This window comes from Thermobia domestica, chromosome 11 (assembly GCF_964235325.1).
Source record: "Thermobia domestica chromosome 11, izTheDome1.hap1.1, whole genome shotgun sequence".
NCBI classification, from domain to species: Eukaryota; Metazoa; Arthropoda; class Insecta; order Zygentoma; family Lepismatidae; genus Thermobia; species Thermobia domestica.
In genome coordinates this window covers 24,940,737-24,963,874 of record NC_137464.1, presented here as the reverse complement: position 1 = coordinate 24,963,874, position 23,138 = coordinate 24,940,737, and the positions used below count along the sequence as shown (strand labels likewise).

The window sequence follows — 23,138 nt, the reverse complement described above, 5'->3', positions numbered from 1 at the left end:
CGTATTAATTGCTACTCTCCGCCTTTGTCTCATTCTTGCTGTGTTTTGACGCCACTATTTTCTCTTCATTCGCTTTTCCCTTTCTGACATTTCTTTGATAAGCTTAACCTGTCCTTTCTTCCGTCTTCTTTGGTATTTCATTCTGGACTTTTCTTTCAATTCTGCAGCGAAGGAAGGACACTCCGCAGCTTTTTGCTTCAGTCTCTCATATCTTCGACGTTCAGATTCCCTTTTTTTCCGAAGACGCTCTTCATTACTTTGCTTCTTTCTTGCCATCTGCAAGTGACAAGGAAGTCCACTTCAGTCCCTTATAAGTAACGTCTGGGTGCTCTGACTTCGGATCACGTAGCAGTTGCCATTCTCCTGGCACGAAAATGCCAGGAGAATGACTGCGTAATTATGACAGGAGAATGACATTTCGTTAAAATCTTACACTGTATTTATCTGTTACATGAAATAATGTACTCAATTTAAACGTATTTGTTTTGTCTCTCTTAAGAAAGCTTATTAATTTATATATTGTAAAAAACAAACTAAATGACTTACCAGAAGAATGACTGGAAATGCTGCAAAGAATCACACACCTACTTCGCAGTACACTCACTCAGAAATTGGCTGACGCAACACGCAGGTTGAACAGTGTTGCCAATATCACAGATATAGAAGGTACTATCTGTATAAAAATGAACTCTTACGATTTTGTACATGTAATCAAATGTGATCTTGAAAGAGACGAGAAATCACCCAGGAGAATGACAGAAATATTAAGGCCAGAGTTTGATGTTATAGAAACTATTATAAAAATATTTTTTTGCTTCCTCTTTTTGAATTGAAAAAGTGCCATATATTTCAAATATTGTATGTGAAATTTATGAAATAGAATTGTCATCAAAAGAAAATATACAAGAGTTATTAGTAATAATTGTACATAGGGACATCCAGGAGAATGACATTTCTCTTTATCTTTCCCCTCAAAATATATTAAATCATTACGAACTATGTAAAAAATACCGAATACCAGATTGATATACTTATAAATAATATCTCTCTCGAAAAGAACTCATTTTTAAAAACAATTTTTTAACTTACTATTGAAAGACTTCAAAAGGCCAATCTATTTGCAAACGACCCATATGCTCCTAGGATAAATAGGGATGTCTCAGGAAACTTACCTGAGATTCTGTTTTATACGGGAATCTGAGGTATTTGGGGAATATTATTTTTCGCGGGCTTACTTTTGCACCTAAGATTGAGATTTTGCACATTTACTCAGTGCACACCTCAGTATTTTTCAGATTTGTTTCAGATCTCTACCTTAAAACAGGGGGAGTGGTCAAGAGGTAAATATATATATATATATATATATATATATATATATATATATATATATATATATATATATATATATATATATTAACAGAAAATTCCTTATTTCGTGATTTACCCGTCCCAGATACATGATGGAGACATTTGAAGGATACCGTTTGAACATTTGTTTTATTCTGAAGAGAATAATGTACAAATCATGATACTAGGATAAATAGAAATGTCTGAGGAAATTTTTATATTACATCCGGGTCATCTGGGACATTGTGGGAATGTTCTTAGCTCATTGTTAAATAGTTTCCTCACCCTTACTACTCAAGATAGAAGCTTGAAATTTTGTACACACATTTAGTACACCCCTTAGTATTTCTTAGTTGATTTTTAGATCTGTGTGTTAACATAAGGAAATCCAGAAGAGATCAATTTTTAAAAAAAAAGTAAAAAAAAAAATGCGATTACTCAAAATTTCCCGCTTCAGGAACATGATAGCGAAATGTGAATCTTACCATTTCAAAAGCTGTTCTATCCTAAAGAGAGTGATGTATGTACCATGATCCTAGGATAAATAGGGATGATGCTGTAGCTGCTTGACAAAGTCTATAATTTACCTTTAAAAAGAGCCATAATTTAAAAGGGTTAAGAAACATTGTTTGGGATTGATATAGGTTAACGAGTGGGGATAATTCAAAATTCAACCCCAATACTTTCACTTAAATGGCATAATTAGCATTTAATACCAATTCCTAATGCTTTTTCTTCAGTTCGCGACTTGTATTATACGAGGAGAAAGATTTGATTTAAATCCAAAATAATCGATTTAAATAAAAAAAAATCAACAAAAATAATTTTTAAAAAAATCATAATTTTTTCCACCCTGGTTTGAACTCGACAGTAATACGAATTCGCTGATTTTTGTCGACGTTTAGTTTCTCCGTATGAAGCCGCGATGGCTCAGTGGTAGAGCGTTCACCTCTGGTGCATGGGACCCCTGGTTCGATCCCAGCTCGCGCCATGTGAACTTTGTGGTGGACAAACACCGTGTGGGTGAGTTTCCTTGGGGTTCTCCCGTTTCCTCCCTCTTTCTTCATTCCAACATTTCATTCATTTCTTATCATCACCGTCTCCTTTAGCCTAGCCGGCATAACTGTGGGACGTAAAACTCAAAAATTTAACTTAATTTAATTTCTTCGTGAATATGATTTTGGTCTGTTAATATTGATCCTAGATATTTGGAAGTATCTACTCTGTTGCAAGTATTATTTAATATCCTTAACACATATTACTTTAAAAGGCACTAGCAGCGTTCACCCCGCTTCGCTGCGGTCACCCCGGAACGCAATAAACTTTGTTACTTAGATAATTTTTACTTTTTCGCTTTCAAGTGATATGATAAAAACCATAGAAGATTGCAGTAAATGTTAACATTATATCGCCTGTCATTTATGTTAACCCGCCCCGCTTCGCTGCGGTCACCCCCGAACGCAATAAACTTTGTTACTTAGATAATTTTTACTTTTTCGCTTTCAAGTGATATGATAAAAACCATTATAACGCCTGTCATTTATGTTAACCCGCCGAGTGACACGGTCATGCGGGTTGCATATAAATACGTTTATTTTTATACCTATGATGAACTAACAAAGGGTTTGTACGTAATGGACACCTGAATGGTCAATTATCTCAAGACACTGGTAATTGAAAATTAAAGTGATATGATAAAAACCATCTAGGGTCCAAATCCTAATAACCCCCCAAAAATAAAAGAAATTGGTTCAGCCGTATTAGCGTGATGAGCGGACAAAGGATTTGTACGTTCTCTTTTATATATATAGATAGATAATTAGTATGACTATAAATAAGTTTCCTGGGCAAATTTCGTGAAACCGTAATTAGTTAGATTAATTCCATGGTAACGCCCGGTACTTCAGCTTTTAGTAAATAAATAAATAAATAAATAAATAACAGACAAATAAAAAGGTAGTAACTTATCCAGGGTCGTAAGAATATGGCTGGGGCATATCATGTAACGCCCCATATTTTGCTTAAGAATCATAATACCACTCATTCTAGCTTTGGAACTCTTGTATAAAATAACAGACAAATTCTGACCAAAGCATATATTAACTAATAAATAATAGCGTTACAGTTTCGGCAAATTAACTTTGCCTTCATCAGACACATTAATTTGCCGAAACTGTAACGCTATTATTTATTAGTTAATATATGCTTTGGTCAGAATTTGTCAGTTATTTTATACAAGAATCATAAAAAGCAAATCTGCGAATTTATTATCAAGTTAAACACAATACGCTTATTTCCTAATTATGCGTTATTCAGTAGCTGGTCTTGGACTCTGGACTGAAACACAAAAAGATAAAAATGAAAGTATCCGGCAATCTACTGTAAAGATGAAACAGTATTGCGCTTCATAAAGATGGAAGAAGTATAAGAACCAGATATTTATCTCTGGAAACAACAACTTTATTTTTCCTCTCGTCTTCCGCAGAAATGATGCCAACGATCTCCACTGCCGAAACAGGAAAGTCTCTTTTTCAACACGCTGAACAAGAACTTGCCGCCGGTTATCGTGCAAGTTCATGAACTCGCCAAGACCTAGTGAACACAGACAATACAGCAGCGTTGCCAGGTAGATTACTTACAGTGGCTACCAATCACAGGGGAAAAAAATAAATAAATCGAAATTCAGCAACGTTACCCATCAGTGAATCCGCCATGAATGTCAGATACAAAACACTGACCCTAACGTTCATACAACTGAATAACACAATCAATGTTATCTACCATATGGAGATCAGTAAAATAAATCCAGTGGCGTCGCCAGACCCTGTTAGAAAAAGCTTACGGTTTATCTACGCCATCTTGTTTTGAAGTCCACTAATTTACATACAGAATTACTTCTTTTGTTTTCTTTGAAATGAACTAAAATGTTAATGGTTCAACTTTACCGATTTCTTCTTAAATCCATTTACATTTTTTCCCTTGAACTGAATTTTATTATATTAATAATCCTAATATTAATCAAATTATATTAATCAAATTTAAGCAATTTTAACATGAGGAATGATCGGAAATGTTACAAAGCCTGCGGTGAAACGCGTATTATTTCATACAAACAATACAGTCAATAAATAGATACTACATACAGTAAGTTATTTTTTAACAGTCTTCGTATCGATTGAGGCAGTTGTCGTATTGTAGATAAGGTCGAATATTCCCTTCTGGTAAAAATCATGTCTTTGCATGTCCAGTCACGTTGTCACAAAGTGTTTCTCCTCCTCGTCCGATGCGAAGCGACGTCCTCCTATATGCTCCTTCAAGTGCGGGAACACGTGAAAGTCGCTTGGAGCGAGGTCCGGGCTGCAGGGAGGGTGGTCCCAGCGAAACTGCTTTAACAGCGTTGTGATCTTCCGGGCTGCGCTTCTCGTCGGTGACGTTTCCTGTACCAGCCACAAACTACCACACCATTCTGTGACATACTGATGAGACATTACAGCCTGATCGTAAACCCTACCAGATGCCGGCAAATTTCAGCCGCAGTTACGTGTTTCAACCCACAGAAATCGAATAACTGAGCGGACTTCTTCGCGAGACTAGTTTTCCGAACAAGTCGCCATTTGTGTTTACATAAGTAGAGTCGTGGGTGGCTGAAACTGCACAGTTGCCAACTCCATGTATTGAAATTACCGCACTCTCTTCCAGTCGAAACTCTAGAAATATCGGCCTTGTAACCTTAGTTTCTGATCCTCCGAAGGTTAAAACAAGTAATAATGCATTTGCTGATATTCAGTTGATGATATGCTTTAACTAGTATTGGGACTGTGCCCAATGTGATGCATTTGAGCAATAGTTTCGACGTCATTTACTGTCTAAGAAGAGTTCATTTTTAAGTTTGCGAATATACCTCGGTGGAAATGTTCCAGTGACAATATGCTACAAAACTCTAAGGATACATGAACTACTATCAGTTTCTTCCTATGCATCTTTAACAATCAAATATCGTGGGACGTGTTAACCGATCGTTTCCTCGTTCGCTTTCTCTAAATCAGAAGGTGTGAGACTATTAAGGGGTTAACTTTGTGTCATGGAGTGAAAATAATCATAATAGCATCCACTGCCCTGTCATCGTTCTGGATGATCAACGAGGCGGGCAAATACTACCCACAATCGTTGTCAGGAAGCTGAGCGATGATTCCAGACCCAATGTTCGAGAAGCCAGCGCCACTTTTATCCTCGACTGATAGGTACTTTTAAGGAAAAAATTAAATGAAATCTTTAAGTTTTACGTCCCACGGTTATGCCGGTTAGGCTAAAGGAGACGGTGATGATGAGAGATGAGTGAAATGATGGAATGAAGAAAGTGGGAGGAAACGGGAGAACCCAGAGCACGGTGTTTGTCCACCACAACGTTCACACAGCGGGTACTTTTAAAGAGACCACTGCCCCACCAGATCATGGTCAGGCTCTTTGGAGGTCCAACAAGCCGCATTTTAAGCTTTCCCTCTCAGGGCATCACTCCATCTAGTATCGCTACGCACCAACAAGCTTCTCACTGTCGTCACAATACCCGAAGACAACCAAAATCGAATTTAAGAACCACTACCAGGTCAAAATAAATAAAAATGGAAATCCCGCCCATAAACCAAATCAGAGTCCATAAATCTTTGCTGACCACAATAGAAAATCAGGCCGGCTTCATCCGAGGCACTATACAAGAACATCAATCCCCTACAGCAGATTAGTGATCTAGATCACCATCCGCAGTCGGGGTTTTACTAGAAGGATGATATCTTCCCATCCCCAACCCAACTTACAGCCTGGAAGACCAGTGGTATTGAAGTTCCAAAGAACTGGGCGATGGGACCACGGCATTACAGACACCGAGAGCAGGGGTGGACTGGCTATGTAAAAAGGGCGCGGTCACATACTCTGGAAGGGCGCCGTCCATCCGAGGCTTTCGCTTGTATGTAATACCCCCTCCTAATAAAAGAAAGTGCCGGGGGGCTTCCCCCGGAAAATTAGTACACAAAAAACAACAAAAGATTAAGTAGCTATTGCAGTTAATCACGATAGAATTATACAAATTCAATATTTTCATAAACAAACAAAGAGACTTTGAGTACTAAATACGAGGCGTTTTTTAAAGTAAGGTCCGTTTTGTTGTAGACACTAGTAGTTCGCACGCATACCGCAACTAGCGCGTGTGTCGTGTACCGGCATGCCTCGGGAACAACTGTGCTCTGTTTCAGCTCTGTAGCTGACCTGTACGGTTGTGTTCTGTGCTTTCACAATGTTTAAGACTATCAAGTCGCCCGCCGCGTGTGAGATTCGCTCAGTGATACGGTTTTTGTCAGCAAGTAACCTGTCTGCTGCAGAAATTCATCGACAGATTTGCGAAGTGTACGGTGATACTGTTATGAGTGCAAGCAAAGTGCGTAAGTGGGTACGAGAATTCAAAAATGGCCGTGACAATGTCCATGATGAGGATCGCTCCGGTCGCCCTTCTTCGATTACAGACAATTTAGTGATTTCAGTTGAAGCGAGGGTTCGTGAGAACAGGCGCTTCACAATAACAGGTCTCTCAAACGAATTTCCTAACGTGTCGAGATCAGTGGTTTACAAAATTGTTTCTGAACACCTAAAGTTTAGGAAACTGTGCTCCCGTTAGGTCCTGAAACTCCTAAAGAGGACCACAAAAACCAAAGATTTGAGTGTGCTATGAAGTTCTTGACTCGTTATCACGAAGAAGGTGACGGCTTCTTGAGTCAGATCGTAACTGGAGACAAAACATCCGAATCGAAGCAACAGAGCATGGAATGGAGACACACACACTCGCCTGTAAAGGTGAAGGCCAAACAGACTCTGTCCCAGCGCAAAATCATGGCGTCGGTGTTTTGGGATAGGCATGGTGTTTTGTTGGTCGACTTCATGCAACGAGGAACCACTATCAACGCAGAAGCATACTGCCAAACTCTGTGAAAGCTACGCAGAGCGATTCAAAACAAACGACGCGGCATGCTGACAAAGGGCATTGTTCTTCTCCATGACAATGCAAGACCTCACACTGCAGGTCATACCCGCGATTTGTTGGACAGTTTTGGCTGGGAAGTTTTAGACCACCCACCCTACAGTCCTGATCTTGCGCCGAGCGATTACCATCTGTTCCTCCACCTCAAACAACACCTCAGTGGCAACCGTTACAATGATGACGACGATGTGAAAACGGCAGTGAATTCTTGGTTATCGGAGCAGGCGGCAAGTTTTTATGAAGAGGGTATTTTGAAATTGGTTGAGAGGTATGATAAGTGTTTGAACAAACTTGGCAACTATGTCGAAAAATGGAGTAAAGTATGTATTTTCTGGAAATACATTTACTTTTTTGAAATAACCTTTCGTTGTGTACTTATGTTCAAACGGCCTTACTTAAAAAACACGCCTCGTATATTAGGCCTATATAAATCTGCACACTTTAACTGAGACTACAAAAATCACACCAGTTGTTTAAATTCTTCGGCTACATTTGTTAACAGCCTAATTATAACTGGAGATTTAAGTTAAGTTTGGGGCTTATGCTATTTTTCATACTTCTGTCTTTTTAAAGCTATGTTCATCATAACATTAACTTATTTTTTTTTTTATCTATTTTTAAAACCGTTGATAAAAAGTATACATGAAACATTTACTACAAATTAACAAAAGTAAATTTAGAATTATATACCTACCTAGCGAAAAAAGAAATTCAAAAACAAAACTGGAAAAAGAAAGTAAAATCACTGCTTTATGCTTGAAGAAGCCTTCGCATCTCCTTGCTTTTCTCACACATTTTGTCAATAATAAGATTATTGTCTATTTTGGTCAGAATGTCTCTTTCTGGGTTCATCAAGAACAATGATTCCAGATGTTCATCTGTAAGTCTTGAACGGAGTCTTGTTTTTATGTAGAGATGCAAAAAAGCCGGCTTTTTTTGAATCGATGGTTTTTTTCACATAAAAAGCCGGCTTTTTTGGGGAAAAAACGAGAATTTTGGAAATTTTGGCTTTTTTCAACTTCATGATTTTTCTATCTAAATAGCTTTCTTATAGTATATTCTATAGTTAGATAAGAATTCCATGACCTGAATGTGATATTTCGCTCTGAAATTCACCATCAAGATGGATGGAGCACATGTTTTACGAATTAAAGCTAACATGAAGAATGTAGTATTTGAGGGTAATTTTAGAGGCTATTTAACTTTATTTTAACTTTTGAGTTATCGACATCTTTTTTCTTTTCTAGTTTGTCATCCGTGTTTCATTTCTAAGAGCTTTTAGTACTCTAGCTTCTAGCGCAAAAGTTAAATGAACTTGCCCGTTTTTCTATTTATCCGTCAAAGCGTACGTTTTTCAATATATGTCAAACCGTACTTCCACATTTCTGTTATACTGTAGCTGTGAAGTGATTTAGCAATAATTTTCCGGACACAACCTTGAATACCAATTTATACAAATAATCAGTAGCGGATTTAGAAAAGTACTTTAGGAGGGTTTTTTCTGATTGTTTCGTTTCCTAAAAAGTCCTAATTTTATTTGGGAAGTGCTTGAAGTTTATGAGTACAGGCATAACTAATATTTCGTTTCGTTTATATGTTTAGCAATAATTTTCCGGATACAACTTTAAAAATCATTTTATACTGAGAATCAGTGGTGGATTTAGAAAAGTATTTTGGGAAGGGTTTCTTACTAATGTTTAGTTCTTTTTAAACATTCGTAATTTTTATTTGACGGGAGCTTAAAGTTTATGAGTAAAGGCATAAATAATAGATATTTCGTTTGTTGCAGACATTCCGTAACTTTGGGGAACGGGCTTCAGTCCGAAAGATCGCCCCCCTAACCTTCGCAAAACCGTCACTGCTGGTAATTAGTAATAATAATGATTTAAAAACAATAAAAAAGGAAGTCGCCCAACTCACAGTACACGCACTATTTCTACATTCACAGATGGGACGAGAAAAGCTTTGACAGAATGGTCGAATGCTGTTTGAATCCCGGACTTCCCGATAGAAGCGCAAAAGCTAATCACTCAGTCATGTTTGTTGTGCAGTTGTATTTAGCTTAACTTAAATATATTCCGTAGTCTTTTTTTTGGGAGGGGGGGGAGTTCCGTAATGATATGTTGAATCCCTCTTGTTAAAAATTCAGAAAACTTGAGAATTGGGTAAACTGTGATGGTGGTTCTATAAAACTTAACTGTAGAATTTCAAGAATATACAGAACCAAAAGCTCTAGATGTGCAGTCTTTAAGTGTATCATATAAATCTAAGTATTTCTCTTATGTTTTATTTTAATTTTATTTTGTTTCAAAAAGAGGGTATGGAATATTTTGAAGTAAAAATACTACATACTTTTGCTAGTTATTTGTGTATTCTTTAAAAAGAAGTGTTTACTTTTAGGGTTGGCTGATTTACACCAACTTTTTTTTTTTTTTAATAACTGGTTTAAACCACAAAAATAAAAAGAATGAAAAATGCGAATCGTGTGAACTTCATGGTAACGTTTCCAGATATCAAACCACCTGCGATAGTTTTATTTCCCTTTTACCTTTTAATCAAGGTGTCCCATGTTCAATTCTCGGTCGAACCACAATCCTTCTTTCATGCGTAACCCAAGTAGCGGTTCGGATGTCAGTTTAAGCGAAAGTCTTCTCCTTGATAACCTCGGTATTTCGTAAGGATGTTAAGCCTAAATATACGAAACAAACCAAATTGTATATTTCTACATGCCTAAATGCGCGTTGTTTTATAAAGAAGCCAATATTGCTTAAATGTATTGATAGAAATTGGCAAAATTTATCGATTGCCTACGTAGCTTCCAACATTAGCTTGGATTGGACTTTCAATGATATCTACGTACCGGTACTAAATTTGTAATTTAATACCTCAGTTTTAGCGTACTGATTATGGTACGTTGACCTTTAAATTTTACATGCAAAGCAATAACAGGATTTTCCCGTTATTGTCTTACATTTCAAGTAATGACGGGATTTTCCCAATGGCTAGGGCGGGAGATTCTCAACTTAAGAAATTTACTGACCACACTTCTTTAAGCTTATGGGAGTTCTTCCGGCATAACCCCGCTGTTGCATAATAACATCAAGGCGAAACAAACTTAGGCTATTTCTGTGAATATGTAATATAAATACATAAAGCAAAAAATCTAAGTCAAAAAAGCCTGGTTTAAACATCCCCCAAAAAACGGGTTTTTGGCATTTTCAAAAACAACCACGGTTCTTGCCAATTCTGCTTACTTTTGTATATAGGAGGTTAAAAAATTCTTATTATATACATTGGTTAATCCTGTGGAATTCATAATGTAAATATGTTGAAGAAAAATTGTTTGAAATATTTTTTCGAAATTCATAGTTTATTTTCGATGTTTTATATTATTATCAGCATCAACCACTAATTAAATGATTTTTTGTGTTATAGAGAAGCGATACAAAGTCTGTTTTATCAATTTAAAGCAGTATTTTGAAAAAAGCCCAAAATTTCCGAAGCAAAAAAGCAAAGCAGAAAAAACCGAGTTTTTTTCCAAAAAAGCCGGTTTTTTTCCGAGCCCTTGCATCTCTATTTTTATGTAACGCCACTAGCGCCTCTAACGGCGGGAGTGGGGGGAGAGACGTAAAAATGATCCAAAATGACCGAGATTAGAGTCAAATCAATATATTTCGAAGTCGCTGAGATCAATAATGGTACCACCAAAGCCTAAAACAGAAAGGGCAAGGCCGTAGGCCGAGTAAAGACGGGACCTGGGGGCGGAGCAGTGGGAGTGGGAGGGTTGATATATAAAAAATCATCCAAAGTGACCGATATTAGAGTCAAATCTATAAATTTCAGGGTCCCTAAGATCATTATAATGACATTCCCAAAGCCAAAAACAGAAAGAGCGAGGCCGCAGGCCGAGCAAGTACTTTGGGGCGGAGCGTGGGGTTGGTACTGGTGATATGTAAAAATCGTCCAAAATGACCGATATTAGAGTCAAATCTATATATTTAGGGGTAAATCTAATATCATTAATATCATTCCCACGCCGAAAACAGAAAGAGCGAGGCCGCAGGCCGAGCAAATACCGTGGTCTTGGGGTTGAGCCCTAGCTGGCCAAGGGCTAGCGAATTTATAAAATAATTATGTAGCTTTGTTTGTTTGTTTTTTTTTAATTGTGTTCAGAGAGGAAACTGTGCGACTTCCCGAGGCTAAGACGGGTCTTAGCCCCTCCCGAGGAGGGCGCAAAGGCACTGATGTGAAGAGGGCGCAGCGGCCATCGGGCCGGTACTTGATTATGGCCAGTCCACCCCTGACCGAGAGTAAAGGGAAAATGTAGAAGAAACGTTCAATGACCATTATGAGATAAAGGCCAGTATCAGCCTCGCACAGCCAACACGTTTCCAGACAAATATAAGAACAAGTTCAGTGGACGCGTACACTCTAGGCTTCTAAAGCCTATTATCCTATCTGATTTGTATTGTAACAGACCAATCGATTCTCGGGATCCTTAATAAGTTGCAACAAATTGACTGGAAATCGCTTATCCACTTCACTTCGTCAGATTGTGTTCTCTACACGACCGACTACATCAGTCATGTAATACGCTATGCTTATAAAACAGTTACAACATATAAATAATCACAACAGTAGAGAAAAAAAGACATATCTTGCGTATTATACATTCCGAATGTGAAAACCTATTAGTGCAGAGAAACAAAACAAAAACTAATTCTCCTTGTAACCTTCAACATTTCCTGCAATCCATTAACCATGACCGTCTCATTCGGAAATTACAAAAAAGAAAAGTATTGGTAATATACTATTTCACCAAGTGAGAGAACAATAGCTGAAGTAATAAAAAATATTCTTTAATGAGAGATATTAACTGCAAACATTATTAGTGATTTATAGAGCTGTGTTAAAAAAAAAAAAAATTATCGAACAGGAAAAAAATATCAAACACACACATATTTGAAAATCAAATGTCAACAAGGAAAACAGTTACTCAATACACCTAATCGACAAAGTATCTTTAGAAAGCACGTAAAAAATGTAACCATTTTATACATGTGCTATTACTGATAATGACAAACAATTTAACCTCATGGCTGCCATATTCCGCACGTCAAAATTCCAAGAAATCAGCATTAAGAAATGTAAAATTCAAAAATAAATTCACCAAGAAATTACCCAACCTTCTCTTAATAATAAGTTCATAACTCTGAACCCATGGGCGGAGGTAGAAATTGCCTCCTGGGGGGGGGGGGGCATGGTAAATACAAATGAGAATTGAAGGATCTTGTAAGTGGCATTTTTTATTTTTTGTTAAAAAGTTGGGGGGCAATGCCCTCCCCCCCATAGCTCCGCCTATGTTTGAACCGGATATTACCATATTGTATATTAACTGTTTATTGGACATTCATAAGAACATGAATTCTCGACACGTAGGCCTATTTCGGCAAATGCACTTATGTACTTGCCTCACGAAACAGTTTCTAACGTAATTTTATTTACTTTCAATATTGCTGACAAGGTATACCAATGATGTTACTAAAAGAAAACTTCTTCCCCTGTTCGACTGAAGGTTAACTCTACAAAGCAGCCGGTAAAGATACACAATTTTACAAGGTGCTTCAAACTGAATATCAGGGTTTTAGGGCTTTGTAGTATTTATTACATTTACCGTATAATTATAAATAATACATCAAATGAAAGAGTAACTCAAAGGGCCTTATGCAAGAGACCTGCACGGGCCGAATGTTTCGGCCCGAGCCCAATCCAGCCCGAACGTATCTAGGCCCGGCCCAGCTCGGGCCCGAAAAGTTTTGGAGATTTTCGGCCCGAGCCCGGCCCGATAAGTTTTTCAAAATCCTTGGCCCAAGCCCGGCCCGATAAATTTTAAAAGTTTTTGGCCCGACATTTTTTTTTTAAATTAGCTCGAGCCCGAATATTTCTCAAAATTTAGTACTAAATTTGACCTAACCCTCAGAAACATTTTCTAAACTTTGGTTCACAACCTAACGCTTGCCTTCCAAATGGTACCATTGCCTCCTAGAACTTTGCCTGTCATCAAGAGAACAAGAACTCCATTCCCTGTAACAAAAATCTAACTTAATTGATTTTTAGCATAAAGTGAAGATGGCAATATTGTTTAGCGACAGGCAAAACTTTCCCACCGCTTCTTGTCATATTTTGGGTTCAGTGAAGGTCAAGGTCAGAGCTCAATTTACCGCATAATGCCTGCAATCCTCTATAGTGAAAGGGAGCCGCTAAGCAACACAAGCTGTAAATAGCTATTGCATTCTTTGTAACATTTTTCACGGACACACTTCTTCAACGTTTGGCTTTACTCCAATTATCGTTTAACGAAAATCAATAATTATTAAAGAATTGCAATTGATCGGCCCCAGCCCGTCCCGACCTGAAGAGAAATCAGTGTCGGCCCGCGGGCCGGGCCGGTCTCTACCTTATGCAGAGTCGTTCTGATGTGTGATTAGTGCGATACTAAAGAGTTAAACTAACATGTTTCTTGCAGTAGACACGCCTTTAGTATGACGCTAATATTACGTCAAAACGACTCTGAATAAGGCCTAAAGATTTTTCGCTACAAGTGTTCAATGTGAGCACCATTCGGCACAGGGCACACATCGAGTCGATAGGTGAGAACGGTCCATTAACTATCCTCCGGAATATGGCAGAAAACACGTTCGGTCGTATTCAGAGTCGTTCTGATATCGTGACTAGCGTCGTACGAACGAGTTCGACTAACATATGTATCATGCACTAGTCACGCGTGCTTAGTATGACGCTAATCAAACGCGAAAATGAACTGAATACGGCCCATTTAATTTAGGAAAATCTCGTTGCAACTGTACCATCTCGTGGGTATCTGGTGATCCCCAGATGCGAACATTATTAGTGTTTACATCGCCACTTACGTGAAATGTCGATTCATCACTGAAGATGACACGATTCAGAAAATCTTCATTGTCATTCAGCAACATTTCATTTGCAAAGTTGGCACGTAAACCGTAGTCTGTAAGCTTTAGAGCTTGTAACTACTGCAAACGAAAAGAACGTAATTGCAAGCGTCTCCTTAAAATCCTCCACATAAATAGTTGCACTGTAACTACTGATTCAGTCTTTGCAAAATGTAAAACAAAGAGCTTTCTGCACACTAGTAGCCATCTTTGCTACTAGCGAGGGCGCCCACCAGGGGTCAAGGTGGGGCGCTTTTCCCCTAGAGGAAATTGTACTTCAGAATATCGAAAATCCAATACAATTTTTACATTAATTACAGAAAAGTTTGAAACTATTTTTGAAACGTCGCTTATACTTGCCCCCCCCCCCTGGAAAGCACAACAGGGGCGCCCTTGGATCGCTTTCTAAAGACAGACAGAGGAAAGAGTGCATATGTGCGTACAAAACTCAGTTGTTCTGTCATTTCATGTACTATTTATAATTGTACGTTAATTGTAATGAATACTACAAACACTTAAGACCCGATATTCACCTTGAAACGCCCTGTACAATTCACGTCCTTAGAGTACAAAGGTTATATGTGCAACTTTTTTCGAAATTGAGATTCTTATACTTATAGATGGCGCATGATGAGCTCTTTCACATGGCGATAAGAAAGCATACGAAGTCGTTATTATTTACAAGAAATAATGGATGAAATATTGATCTATCCCATTTGTCCTATATCCTGTGTCCATTATTTTTGCTCTCTTGTAAAATTTCTAAAATTAGACATAGAACCTTTGCGCTCCAAGGACGCGAGTACACGAGAACAACCATTTCACGGCTAGAAAAATTAATTTCACTGATTACAGACAAATCCTCTGACAACCTACACATCATGTGGCCTGTTACTAGATATGTAAATCTTGGGATACGAAGCATTCCAAAAGCTCTTCTTACAGTCAGTAATCACAAAGTCTCGGCATTTTACGTATACACAGGGTGGACCATTTATTTTGATATACCATTGTAATTTTTAAACTAACACACAAATTTTACAACATGCAAATATCAGCAGGGGGGGCACTGTTAGATATATTCTGTGATACCAGAAGGTTAACAGTGTTATTGACTCAACATAAACTTATATTCTTTCAAACAACACTAAGTTAGATTATTATCCATCTATATGTTAAAAACTTAACATATAGCTACCAGAGAAGTAATACCGCAAGTGAAGTGGGAGAATGTGCGAGAAAAACTTAAAACTTAGAGCATCAATGTAAAGATCTGGCAACGCTATTATAGCTGTAGGGTAGTCCTTCATAACCATTTGTTGCACAAAGACGTTAAGGCCAAACAAACTTATTTCTACAGATATGTAATCTGAATAAATAAAGCAAATTATTTTTACACAAAAAAAGTGGTTGATAAAAAAACTTAAGCAAAGAACTCCACGTGCCTTTACAAATCGTAGCAGCTCTAAGATATTTCATGCTAAAGAAACAGTTTAAAAAAACATGTTTTTAAATACAAAGTTATTATTTACTGAGTAAAATAATATATTTTTACATCAAAAATTAAATACTTATGACAGTTTTGCCAACTAATTCTGGCTTCATCAGACAGTATGAGATACAGGAGTAATGTACACTCATGTCCAAATTAGTATGTGCATAATCGGCAAAGACATGTATGTGGCAAATTTCATGTCAAAAGACAGTAAATAAGAACAATAAATCGAAAATAAAACTTTCTTCTCCATTTAGCCACATTTTGTTCTACTCATTCTAATTTTCGTATTTATAATTCTTTCTCTATGAAATTTACCACAAGTATACATTTCCCGATGATACACATAGTATCAGTATTAAAAGTGCCCTACAACATCATCATCAAATTATATTCTTACACGTAGACAGTTATAAATATGCGACGATCATTTAGACATGAGTGTACAATTTCATATATATCTATGAGATCTCATATACATCTGTCTCTCACACTGTATTTTACCTATAAATTTTCTATTTGGGTAAAACCGTCCGCACGAGTGAACTCGAATACAGTAACTTCCGATACAACAAATATTGCTCAATTTAATTAATAAAATGACATATTATATATATATATATTCTTTTTAAAAATAATATATCAAGTGCATCTAAAAAATAGATCTATATGGAAAAATACTCACATAGGCTCAGATGGTGAATATTATAAGGTTAGTGCTGTTTGTTACATTTAAACAGCAAAATATTTATACCCAGACCCGTATTTAACATTTCTGCCGTCCCTGGCCAGGTCATTATAAAATTGCCACCCAACCACCGAAATCAATGAATAGTGTAGAAAATTTGTGATATTGGTTGGTAAGTTCTGTGAAGCATGAGTAATATTACGGGTGTCAACAACGAAACAGTCGAATTACTTGCGCTGACAGCTGGGTAAAAATCTTTAAAAACTATACGCAATTCTAGACGTTAATCCACAACAGAAGAACACGTTGTCAACAATAGAAAACGAGAAATAATGACTATTAATTCATAATTAAAATGTTAATGACCTCTTTCTAGCCGAACAGATAACTGAGGAGTTTGATGCAATAAGGGCGTGAATCTGAAATATGCATTTGGAGAAAAACGATGTTGAAAATTTAAGTAATGCATATATATAAACAATGTAATGTGTAACATTTTGACAAATTGAGTTTAAATTTTGACAGGAGGCTTAACAAGCATGGTAAAAGCTACTTATGGCTTTGATGCAAAAAGGGCGTAAAATCGCTTACGCCCTTACTACATCAAACTCCTCAATTGGTTACTTGTCACATTTATTCATGAAGGTCCACGTCATATTCACATGCGCATGTATAATAAATTTCTGAAATTTTCTCACTATGAGGGGGAAGGGGGGGAGGTTTGAGAAGAACTGGTCCGAGAAAATCTGCCGCCCCGGGCCATGGCAAATGCGTATATACGGCCCTGCTTCTATGCAACACTTTTCATGCACTGAGAATAGCCCAGCATACATATGACCACAAATCGACCGCTCTTTGGCAAAACTCGTCCCTGGATTTTCTAACGAATTTCCCATTTAGTTTATATTCTTTGTGCAAAGAGATGTGATCAGTTACATTGTGAAGTAGAGACACGCAAATATCACACAGGGATAGGGTACCGACGGCGTACGGGTAACTGAGCCTTAACTATATTCGAAACTGAGCCGGAGACAAATGCATACAGGGTTCGAAAGTGCTGTTTCTCTTATAGTGGTCTACGGATTTTTACAATGCCCGCTCCACCTGGTGTCCTTACATAAAGACGAGAAATTAATGAAATGGGTCAAAATTTCCCTAAGCTAACCCGACCTGAAATTAACCCTTCTTATCGCTACCTTATTTTACTGTATCCTACCCTACTCTACTGGATCCTTTTAAAGCGGTACTACTTATCAATGCACAGCTGGAGCGAGTAAAGTTAACCCGTTAATTCATTTAAAAGAATTATGTATTCCTTCAATATGTTCAGAGTATCATAGATATGTTAGTTTATAAAAATAATGGGTTCTCTCGAGCAGACGTATCTACCAAATAGAAAATCTATAGGTGAAATAAGATATTAAATATTTTTCGAGAAGGAATGAGAAAGTAAATACAAGTACTCATTGTCAGTTCACAGCATACTGAAATGAACTTTGAGTGATTCTTCCACTATCCTCGTTCATGCGTATACACCCGTCGCTGACGTGCCTGCTCCCTAGGAACGCATCCTCTTGTTGTTCCTCCGGCCCCCTGCTGCACCCTTACCCTGAATCGGTCAGACAGCATTCGTGCATTTTAGTGGCAATCTAGCACAAGTTGATACGTGTTTTAAGCACTAGTTTTTATGCCATACGTCTACACTGTATTTATACTGAGCCCTCCTGAAGTAAATCTGCAAGTAGTAATGGAGCTCCTCATTTATTCCATGCTCCGCTAAAATGAATACAAAGCTAAGGAACGTGTCAAAATTTGGTAGAACCGTCTGCTCAAGTAAAGTAAATCACACTTCTCTATAAGCATTATACGATAACCTAACCACAGTATACTTTTGTATGTTTAAGTGCCCCTATACTCCATTATGTAGCATAGACATTTTAGGTGGAAAACAAATTATCGTAATGCCTTCAAATTTTGTAATGGTCTCTCACCGAGAATCGAACCCAGGCCCACGTGCTGGCCACTCGGACCAGCGCACCTTTATACCTTAAGGATGCAGATTATGAAATTTCTCACCTGGTCCAGTTTTAGTGCAAGTTAAGACAGTTTCCATAACTGAACTAGACAAATTCTACCAAGGAAGATTGAAGTACAAGAATCCCGCATAAACAATATTTTAAATACTCATAAACTAATATTTAATTGCCATAGACTGTCAATGCAAATAATCTATTTTATAACTTGCGCTTTGATCTTCAGATTTTCTAAATTTACGTGAACATTAAGCAGATTTAAAACAAAATAATAATACTTACTTGATCACCATCGTGATCTCCAAATCATAAACACATTAGTCAGTTCTTACTTTTTCAATACTAATAAAAAAAATGTCCAAGATATATACACTTTAGAACGTCAACTTATGTACAATAGCCACAATTTATTGTAATTACTAGCTCGTTCCATTACGATCAAGAAATCCAAACACAACCTCACGCACTCACTGTATTATCACTGCCAGCACTGTGTGTTCGTTGGTGAATACGGAATAGTGATTTATCTTCCCCCAACAGAACACAATGGAAGTAAACCGAGCAGCGCCACACCGTTTTTCAAGCTTCCAGAAGGGAAGGCACGACAGACGTGCGTGCCATCTGTTAGTCAAGATAGAAACAACTTGAAACCTGGAAATGTGACTTGCACTTAGCGGTTTGTTTTCTTACAGTAAAACTTGTCTAAGTTGGCCACCATCTCTTACATTGGAAACTGTCCAACTTACAGAAAGTATTAGTTTGTACTTTACAAGTAATAGGTAGGCCTATATAGTAAAAAATAATTTTCCAATATAAAAACATGATCTGCAATACATGTCTATCTTAGTAGACATATGCTAGGGATGGTCAAAATTATTCGGATTCTCCGAAATTTCACTTTTTGGATTTCGGAAAAACTCCGAAATGTTTCACAATTACCGATTTTTTTTCGAAATCTTTACTTTTCCTCCGATTTTACTTTCCGGATTCGGGAAAATAAAAATTCCAGAATTGGCCATCCCTAGCCTATGCTATTCAAAACAATACTTTCAACACAGTGTTTTTTTTTTTTTTTTTTTTTTGCGAGGGGTCCCTGATTTGATCCCAAGTCATGTGTATTTGTGGTGAACATAATAGTTTCCGTGATTTTTCTTGAGATTCTTGTTTTCTTCCACATTAGCACAACACCAATTATTTCATAATCATTCACCCGCCTACTTAGCGGTATAAGGGTGCGGTAGGGTAGCCAGTTCACTTCTTCTGTGGTTCAAAAACGGTTACAACAAACTGGGAAGTAATAGCTGGAGAATGGGGATGGTTTAAAAATTAGAATTAGGAATACGGTGTATAAAAAAATTGTGTAATTATGGTTTGATTTTGCAGATAATCACTTGTACACGCCAATTCATTATCCCTGTGATATAAGGGGCTTTGACTTCTGATAGTTTTGTTTGTTTGTTATATGAAACGTGGGCCTACAATTTAAGCTTAAAACCGTAACCCGTTCAATGCTTTCTCATTGGGAATCGAACCCGGGACCCCATGTATAAAGAACTTGCTGTTACAGTCAACATAACAGCAGTGAGGGCACACTTCCGCTAGTGTCAAAGAGTCAGAGCATTCAGAAAATACTTAAGAGTGTTCATCCCGGTGAAATTAAAATACCGCTAATTTTACAGTAATTATGTGGCATCTTCAAATAGATAAAAGATAATCGAAATGTGGAACAAGAGCGCCCTAGACAATATTATTTTACATGAGAAACCGTTATCACGACTCACTTATCTGCTTTCGATTTCGAGCCATTTTGAAAATCGGCATTTATTTTCGCGTTTCCAAACAGCTGAAAACGGAAAGCCACTAGGTGACTTGTGATAACGGTACCTCGCGCGAAATAATATTGTCTAGGGCGCTCTTGTTCCATATTTCAATTATCTTTTATCTATTTGAAGATATCACATAATTACTGTAAAATTAGCGGTATTTTAATTTCGCCGGGATGAAGACTCTTAACTAAAATATGGTCATTTTGATACTGATGATGATTTTTACATCTCTCTGTACCCGCAAGACGAAAACTTTCTCGTCTCGCCTTGAAAACGAGACAAAAAGTACATTTTCAAATCCGAGACGGGAGATATGGCAATTATCGTCTAGTTTTCAAGATGAAATAATAATAATAAAAAAAAAAAAAAATTCTCGAGTATCGTGGACAATATTAGTTCACCTAAGACCTCAAATACTGATGATTTGGTTTTTAAAGTTTAGCGCACCTTTCAGCAGCAAAACCATATGACAGTGGGCCTACAGCCTAACGTGGGATCCAAACCACATGAGCTCCTGCTGGGAATCGAACTCGGGTTTCCCTCGTCAAAGACGTGTACGCTAATCGCTTAACAACGAGGGAGCTCAAATAAATTAATAACGTGATTGTGCGAACACTATGAAGATCAATCTATCAACGTTTAAAGATAAACAAAACCTTACAGAGTATAGTCCAATCACAATATGGTTTAAATATTGCTATATCACAACCCTTCGTGGACCTCTCGTGTATGACGCGGAATGATTCTGGTAACTTCTACAAGAAATTATGAAAAGAAATCGCGGCAAACATTTTAAATTTACAAAGCGAGACGAGAAACAACTAGAAAAGCTACACGAGACGAGACAACCTTATTTCTCTTCCGTGAGCAATACTATAGATATACCACAATGACTTGACACCTAGTCTTCTGTTCCAGGCGCTGCTATCAGCTGAAGGAATTCCACTTCCTTTTGCTAAGACTCTCTCGCTTAGCAACAGCTGAAACCTTATTGGCTCAACACGTAGATGTTCGACGGTATGAGCTTTAGTTCGCATTTTTGCCACGGCTCAAGACATTTTGGCAGCACAATAGCAATAAGTACTAATTTAGATTTACACTTTTACTACTCTGAAGATTATTTACAACTTTGAGAGTAAAGTAATGGAACGAAGTCGATCTTCTTTAGAAATCGAGGAACGAAATGTGTTCAATTTACAGAAAAAAAGAGCTTTCAAAACACTGATGTGTAGTCAGCTCATTGATTCCCATCGTCAGTCTTTTGAAATTCGCAGACTCTTAATTTATGTAGCTCCTCAACTGTCTCACGTTACTAGTTACTGAATCAGCAAGAAAATTATGTTGTATTATCTGGAAACTAAGCCCTTCAAAAAACAAAATGAATAAAACTTACGAGTGACAAATGTTCCAAAAATCAGGATCGTTGAAAAAATCAGGAATTCTGTGCTCCCGATCTTTCACGACGTGTTCCAACTAGCAAATAATCAAATCAAATTTTATCATAAAAATTAAGTGAAATCTTTAGTTTACCTAGTGACGGTTCTTAAGTGAATCACATCGCTTAATTTAATGTGTACAATCTAAGGGAAGAAAGCTTACGACATGTACTAATTCTTGTACACAGCTTCCTGAAGCTTTTGTGACATATTTCAAGAGCCGCCACTAAATTTAACTTTCCATAATTATTTCCCTAGCCTAACAGAGAAAATTAAAGATTATGGAAGATTTGGGTGAACGGGACAAAGATGAGAAAAACAAAATAATAATGCTGTACATCATCTTACATGATTTGCTGCGAACCCATGACTCTTCAGACCATTGTCAGTGCTCTAGCACTAAGCACAGTGCCCCAAAAGTGAAAGTTTACACAAGTTCATTCCAGTACTCAGATAGGTCTACCGAATAAAGTTCCTAGTAAACTCCATGATAATACAACGCTCGTAGTTTATGTTCCTTCAGACACCCGCTCCCCCATCTGTCCCGAATTTCACCAATAATGTCAAATTTTTGTGCATGCAAAACTGGCGTTTCTGCACACAGCAATTTTAAGGTATTCAAGAATTAATTTGGAGGCTGTCTAAGCGACTGGCCTTTCTGCACATAGCAATTTTAAGGTATTCAACAATTAATTTGGAGGTTGTTTAAGTGGTACCTCCCAGCACCGCCGATTGGCGCTAAACTGGAATCAATCGTTAGTGAATCATTTGTGCATCTTCTGTCTACGATAGCTCTCCGGTTTAACTTATAAACACAAGGTGATAGGGGGGATACCACATTACATTTATCCGTATGGAACAAAAATTACAGAATTTACTCTCCATGACGCTCTGAAAAATATTATTTTCCTATTTGGCGGGCGTAGGGGAGGATATTCCTTCATGTAGAAAATACTCCTACGGTTGTTATATTTGTAGAAATTTTATGGATTATGTCCCCTGATACCCTTGTATGGTACATATATAGTAAGTTTATTATTAAGTTTTTAATTGTGGGCCGAATAACTACTGGTCCCGCATGGTAGTTCCAATCGTCCTACTCCTATGCTACATCCAAGAGTTGAACCATGGCATGAAATGTGGGAATATGCCCCTTCTACCAATGGCGCCTATCCTGGGGGAACCGAGGGGGCCCGGGGCCCCCCGAAGCTCATGTGGTCCCCCTATTGTATTTCTGAATGTACAATATTTGGCATAATTTGAGTGCAATTTGTCTTAAAATCTTCATATATATATATATATATACCTTCTGCATCT

At 37.4% G+C, this 23,138-nt stretch overlaps 1 protein-coding gene across 3 annotated transcripts in view; it reads right to left on the bottom strand.

Moving 5' to 3' along the window:
- The window catches only part of Pli (E3 ubiquitin-protein ligase pellino), a 221,366-nt gene that overhangs the window by 145,545 nt on the left and 52,683 nt on the right, over positions 1–23,138 (bottom strand). The window contains exon 1 of one of the 3 annotated variants that reach the window (XM_081730256.1): positions 18,842–19,113. The exons of the other annotated variants lie outside the window; for them this stretch is intronic. Within the exon in view, the coding sequence (XP_081586382.1) occupies positions 18,842–18,852 (11 nt within the window). The 5' untranslated portion in view covers positions 18,853–19,113. Of the gene's footprint in view, positions 1–18,841; positions 19,114–23,138 lie in introns of those variants that run through there. 3 annotated transcript variants of the gene reach the window in all.